This window comes from Cynoglossus semilaevis, chromosome 8, assembly GCF_000523025.1.
Source record: "Cynoglossus semilaevis isolate Cse_v1.0 chromosome 8, Cse_v1.0, whole genome shotgun sequence".
Lineage (NCBI taxonomy): Eukaryota > Metazoa > Chordata > Actinopteri > Pleuronectiformes > Cynoglossidae > Cynoglossus > Cynoglossus semilaevis.
Genome location: NC_024314.1, coordinates 4,934,058 through 4,940,793, shown reverse-complemented (window position 1 = coordinate 4,940,793; position 6,736 = coordinate 4,934,058). Strand labels below are relative to the sequence as shown.

At 42.5% G+C, this 6,736-nt stretch overlaps 1 protein-coding gene across 1 annotated transcript; it reads right to left on the bottom strand.

Moving 5' to 3' along the window:
* Positions 1-17: 17 nt before the first annotated feature.
* metrn (meteorin, glial cell differentiation regulator) lies at positions 18-5,981 on the bottom strand. Its single transcript, XM_008314172.3, has 4 exons — positions 5,337-5,981; positions 4,203-4,639; positions 2,819-2,878; positions 18-2,093 (listed from the first exon to the last, which is right to left on the bottom strand). The coding sequence occupies exons 1-4, from the start codon at positions 5,441-5,443 to the stop codon at positions 1,780-1,782; spliced, it is 918 nt and encodes a 305-aa protein (XP_008312394.1). The 5' UTR covers positions 5,444-5,981; the 3' UTR covers positions 18-1,779.
* Between the last annotated feature and the right edge of the window lie 755 nt (positions 5,982-6,736).

The window sequence follows — 6,736 nt, the reverse complement described above, 5'->3', positions numbered from 1 at the left end:
AAAGAGGACACCAGGAGTGATTTTCTTACAGTATATATTTTTAATAAATCAGACAAACACAAAAATAATCCACAATGAAGAGACAACGGTTTCACACCATTTGTTTCTAGAATTTCTTATTTACATATTTACATTCACATTTATATGAACACATTCAGAGGAAATGTCACAAACAGAAAAATGGCAGTGTTTGCATTTTGAAGACTTCAGCACGTTGTAGTCGTTTGGTCTGAACCTCTTCTCTTTTAGATGTAGTGCACATACATTAAATGTAGAAATCTTTGTACCCAGTGTGTAGGTTTGTAATGTTCTTACTTATTAATTTTCCTCCAATTAATCCAAGTTTTTGTTTACTGACATCAGTATGGAAGAGGACTCGGTGCAGGTGAATGTTATTTTTAAGGGTTATTTCTGAGCAGGATAACAACCTTTATGCCAGAATTTTAACCTACAAAGCAAAAATGCCTGTTTTTTTATAGTAGTTTACGTAATCAGTTTGTTTTAGAAATATGACTTTAAATAAAGATGATTGATTGTGAGGTTAAACTTGGTATTGTCTTGTTTTTCCCTGAAATTTGAATTATTACTACAATTAATTAGAACAGAGGTTTGTTTAGAAAAATGGCTGAAGTGTTAATTTTTATTAAAATAAATTTATAATTTATTTATTATTTCCCCCCCCAATAATTCTCCCCTTACAATTATGTATATATATATTTTTTAAAGTGTTTTAAGGTGGTCTAAAGTAATGTAGAAAAATAAAAAATATCTGAGAATGTTCTTCAATTACAATTTTGTTAAAAAAGAAAATCCATTTGGCCCCTTTTCTCTTATACACTGTTACGAAAATGCCAAAACTTATTACAAAGCAGTAAATGACCCGACAACACGTTGACCTGCTGCTGCTTTGGTGACACAGTTTAAAGGTCCAGTTCCAACACTTTCCTGCTGCTGAAGTGAAACATAGAAATAAGGAGCTTTAATCTAGTTTTATCAAAATCTCTGAGTTGGCACGAGTATGAAAGTGCTCACAGCACTGCACTGAGCTCTGCAGGCGCTCACAGTTGGTACATATATTAAAATGTCTCCTTTGCTCCTCTATGCTACATATAGTTCCTCTTTATATTTGGTTTTTAGTGCTTGCAGCTTCTGTCGTTCCAGACCGATCCCTTTCTTTAATCAGTGCAAATGTTTTTTTTGTTCCCTTTGACAGGATTTTTAATTTTCTTTATGATCTGCTAAGAAATATTAATGCTGAGAATGGCATGACCCCAGGGAAGATGTCAGCCAAGAAAACAAAAAAAAAGATTTCAGTGAATCCCCAACAGGATATCAACTAGAAAGAGGAACTTTTCTTCTGTGTTTCCTGAGTTTCTAAGCTGTGAGTGTGAAAAGGCCCGACTTAATCCCTTAACTTGATTTACCCTAAATGGAAAAGCTTTTTCTAAAGATTTTCTCTGAACCAGCATAAAGGCATCGCTGTTTGAAAAACCTGTCTGATGCCAGAAGCTTACAATCTCCGCTTCCTCCACGTTGCTCATGTTGCAGCTCCACCAGGTTCTCTTGGACCACGTGACTGCGTATTGCACTGAAATGGTGTTGGGAGAGTCCATTTCACTCCTCAGTCCTTTGGGAAGTTCCATCGGTGACACCTTGGCAATGTCGTCTGGACATTTGCACATTGCGGCCTTTTCCGAAACCTGGAACAGGACTAGTTTGGTCTGGCTTTAGTTCAGCCTTTACTCTATGGGAGAGACAAGCTTCGTCACTGGTTGAAGCTCAGTCTATGGGCAGTTCACAGGGTATCTGCTGGGCAGCTTTGGCCACAGTGTACGCCCTCTGGAAGTCTTTGTAGCGGGGGGCGCAGCCCAACCAGGCCTCGCCAAAGTGGACTCGACCAGTGAACAGGAAACTGCCGGGCCCAGGCCTGACACCACACTGCAAAAGTGTCCTGATGTCGCCTTTGCTGGTGAGGCGACTGTTGCCAGTGAACAGGGCGTACTTCTGACGGAAAACCCGGGTGGCGCTAACCTTGATCACTGCTGCCTTTAGGTTCTCGTCTTCTTCCACTGACTGGATGTTTCCACGCACCACTGTAGATCGAGAGAAAAAAATATTTAGTCATTGTTGACAGAAAATACTAGAAGCTACATCTTCACTGTCTTTTTGCCTTTAGTCTGGTAGCATTCAGTTTAGCTTTATGGGCGACTCATTATATTTTAACAGGGATTCTACATTGACTGTATTGAGTTATTTCTTTGTTAATTCAAGCAACTTACCAACTAGGCTAAACTTTAGGGGAAGCTTTAAGGAAAGCTAAGCTCATTAGGTTATCTATGGCTGATCTAGCCCTTGGTTATCCTCTGGGAAATGTTATCTATATTGTGAATAACTTTATGCTAATTCTTTTCCTCATGTATGTCAAATTGTGTATATTATCTTTTTGGACAAATTTAACTTTTTGTTTAGTTTTGTGGGTAACTTATGTACAGCTAACTGAACATTTTTTGTTGAGTGAGTATTTGCAGTGATGTGACTGACTGTGGGATACAGACTGATGGCTGCTCATTGATCCTTTTAACTTTGTTGCTAGCTGAACTCCACATCAGTTCTCTCTTACAGCTCAATCAGGAGTTCTGTAGATTACTCCGCTGCAGGGATTCAATTTGTGAATCCTGGCTAGAAATCATTTAGTTCTGCAGCTTTGTTGCACAGACTTATTGCCTTTTGGTGGTCCTGGTTTAATATGCTAATCTGGTTTTAAGTTTGTCATGTGGTTTGGCTGTGTGCTACAGAGGATCGGAATATGGGAACTCACCAAAATCACTGGTGCAAACAGCCATTAGAATCTCAGTGTTGTTGCAGGGTCTGCAGGCATCTAGGAGGAGAAGCAAAGAAAGGAGTCAGTTGGTGACCTCACAGACTTCTAAACAACTCACAAACACCTATACGCTAATGATTATAGTGAATTCCTGGAAGGTAGACAGGGTGCTTCCTGATCATGTGCAAAGATGATCAACAAAGACGAGACCAACCACCAACAGACAGCTGCTACTTTTACAGTTGGTGGAGGAGGACCAGTCCACTGCAGATCTTTTAAAAGGCCAGATGAAACTTCCCCCCAGAAGCCTTCAGGGTGTCTACAGTCACACCTCATCAAAGATATCCAACAGGGGCTCGGGGAGGTGTGTGTGTGTGTGGGTGTGGGGGGGGGGGGGGGGGTTGGAGGAAACTTCAAAGATCTTAACAAGATGCCATAATCCTAACTTTACAGGAAGGTTTTTGCCTCATTCACCTCGGATCAAATACTACTTTTTAATAAAACTGGTTAAAATCTAACAGGAGTGACAGAATACCACACTGAGATTTAAACCCAAACCAGCAAAGCCCTAGTTTTCTGTTCTGACTGAATTGTGGTGAGAAAAAAAATCTCCTGGCATTTTTTAAAGTTCTCCTTGTGGTTCTATGGAGGCCCCTTGCCCACCCCACCGCACATTCTCCTCTTTAGTGGAAACCTCTTGATAAATGAGATTCCTTCCTCTTTGGTCCACAGTTGAAGCCCCTTCCCAACCTAATCTCTGTGTGTGTGTGAGAGAGAGAGAAAGCTGTGAGGGGGGAGAGTGTACTCCTACAGACAAGTCTCCCCACAGAGGGGCAGCTCAACAAAGGAGCGGAGCATCTCAGCTGGGCAGAGGCCTCCCCCGTCTCCTAGGAGATGGCAGTAATCCCAGAATACTCATGCAGCACCCATTCAAAGTGCTCTGGACTCTGGAGAGTGCCCCCCACATACTGTGCTTTTGTGACCCCTCCTCCTCCTCAGCAGCACTCTACATCTCCTCTTCTCCTACTTCTAGCCAGCTTCTGGGGAAACTTTGGCCACTTTCCTCCCCTCTACACCCCAAGGCCTTGGAAAGTCCAACCAGCCCACAGAAGCCTGGTATCAATTATGAATCATCTGCAGGGAGGACTTTATGATGCATAATATAGTCTAGGGTGGGGCAGAGCATTACGTCTACCAAATAGTTAACAGGGAAAAGGGGTTTTACTGAAACTATAGACCGTTTATATAAGAAGTGGACGGCGTTGTCCCCACTGCAGGCTGTGGTTGAGGAGTGATTTGTATAAAAGTGGAATTTAGAACTAAAAAATACAATTCCTGGTCTAGTTCTACATTTGGAGCTAGAGCTGGATCCTTGTCTCACCTTCACTGCTGATGTTGTTGGAGTCAAGCGACAGGCGAGCCGTCCAATCGCCTCTCAGCTCGTACCTAAAGGAGGCAATCCTCTTGCTGATGTCCTGGTGGGGTGTGGCTTGCAGAAACAGCGCCACCTTCTCCCCAGGCAATCGGCTGAAGCACCGGACCCTAGGTGGCGGTGACGACTCTAGACGGTCCCCTACCAGGAGCTCCAGGACCCCCTCCCTCTCCAAGTAGAGCTGTGCTCCGTGGAACTGCTCCGAGGGCTTGACGCAGGCCGTGATGAGGCCGGAGCTGCTGCCACCACCTGGACCCACTGCCACAGAGGGCAGGCGGGGTGAGAGGGTGAGACGCAGGGCTCCTTTGGGATACAGCCACTCCAGGGTGCCCTCAGAGCAGTGGAGGGAGATCTGCTCCACGCTGCCTTTCTGCTGGGACAATCCACTGGAAGAGGGGGAGAAGAGAGTTAAAAATCATGGGTTGAACCTTTAATCTTCAAAACTCTCACTGACTTTGTTTTAGTTTTGTTTTTTTGTCAATGCAAAGGTGACAGTTCTGTCAATGTCCATCTTTGACTTTTTCACAGATCTAATGTAACCTTGACTGGCTGCCATTTAGAGACAAATGGAAGTTAGAGTAACAACAAATCCTGCCTTAATACAACATTATTACGTGATGACTTCCAAGGTGGTGCCACCTGTTGGCAGCGCTGAAAAAGCCTATATTAGAGTGGCAAATCGGTCCAAAAGTCGGTTTGGTTCCATGCATTATTTGTAGAAGAGATTAAAAATCTGTTCTTTATTAGGTGCACATCAAATATTTGTTCCAAAAATCGCAGTAAATCCTGCAGACTCCTGTTGGTCTGCAGCCACTCTGCCTCCTGCAGGCTGCCTGCAGGCGCAGCCGCAGCACCGCTGCAGAAACATTTTAATTGCGCGCTAATGACAAGTCTCAACAAGTTGCATTCAAACAGTCATTGATTGTTTTCACCAGCCACCCTTAGGGCACGAAAGCGCATAAACAAACAAACAAGCCTGGGATTGTAAAATAAACACCTGTTGCGTCACAAAGTAGGAGAATTAAACTTCAACTTTCCTTAGTGCACTATTTAAAGCAACAAATAAGAAGCGTTAATACTTGCCTTCCCCTCCAGGTGCACTGGTCCTCAGAGTAGTTGCCGTGAGCCGCATCATGAACGGCCAAAAGTAAAATCCAAACTGCGGTAATCCATGCGGCCACTGCAGGCATTTTCAAGTGAGGTGTGTGCAAAAATGTAAATGCCTAAAATAATAAATAAAAAATAAAGCCAGGCGATAATCCCGTCCAAAATCTTTATAAAACTGTCGTTCTGTCTCTGCTCATCTCCATAGCTCGGACTCCTCTTCCCCTGTTGACCGAGAGTGGAGCTCGATGGGATTACACGGGATGTTACACGGCACGCAGCTCCGCTCTGCGCTCTGCTGCTGCTGTGCGCCCTGCAGCGCACGGCTCTCCAGTTATTCTCCCCCAGAAAAACTTCAGCGGCCAATGAGAGAGCAGCTAGAGAAACTTTAAACCACTCACACCGTGGAGGGGGAGGGATGTCTGGGCTTCAGTGAAGAGTGAGTAACAACAGGGCAATCCCTATGCACAGACACTATTGTGTTTGTTGGACATGTCTGCAAAAGAGTTGGTGACAAAACCAGAAGAAGATTATCTGATTAAGGCCTTTTTAAAAACTTTACTACATTACTAAGGTCCAAGAGCCATAAATTAAAGGTTTAAAAAAACAGGGTTTTTAAACTTAAAATGCATGAGCAATGAAAAGTATTTTTCAAGACCTTTTATATTAAAGAAACATATTGTAACACAGTATTCATAAAGATTCCATCTTTTTTTTTTGGAACCTTTTGTTAATGTTTCTTTAAATTGAGAAACAAACACAGTTTCCTAATGGTTAGTCCTTTATCCTAACAGTCACAAGTTGAACCTTGTGAGAACATATACTCGTACACCTATGCCTTTAGCAGATGATTTTATCCAAAGTGAATCGTACTCGTACACCTATGCCTTTAGCAGATAGATGATTTTATCCAAAGTGAATCTCTTAAAACTTTCAGATTAGCAGTGGAATCCTTACAGCATTATAATTCAACCTTTAGCTGTGAGAGTGGTGTTCTTTGGCTTCCTTTACTGCTCTGAACACAAGTCCTGGTCAAAAAGATCAAGGTGTATTTATATACATATATATAAGTCCAGACAAAACTGAGTCATTTGCTTTTACTTCTCAGAGAACTAATGTTTTTTAATCAATTATTGGGAAGAGAATTATTAGATTTTGTGTTGGAAATAATAATACATGCGTTTAAGAAGCTAACGGACAAAATAGTATGTTCACAGACACAAATGCAAACCTGATTGTCAGACCATGTCCGACAGGGGTGACGTGGATGATGAAGATTTCACCTCTGCACGCCGTGCCCTCTGACCTCCACCCTGCTGTGCGTGTCTTTCATGTTGTGGTATTTATAACCAAATGAAATATTCTTTTGTACCAACATT

Bases quoted from the DNA above. Each gene is read 5' to 3' on its own strand.
- metrn (XM_008314172.3), bottom strand. From the start codon at position 5,443: ATGCCTGCAGTGGCCGCATGGATTACCGCAGTTTGGATTTTACTTTTG. The intron at 4,640-5,336 runs GCAAGTATTAAC...CCCCTCTTCCAG, and splicing joins CAGTGCACCTGGAGGGGAAG to TGGATTGTCCCAGCAGAAAG. The intron at 2,879-4,202 runs GTGAGACAAGGA...TTCTCCTCCTAG, and splicing joins CAACAACATCAGCAGTGAAG to ATGCCTGCAGACCCTGCAAC.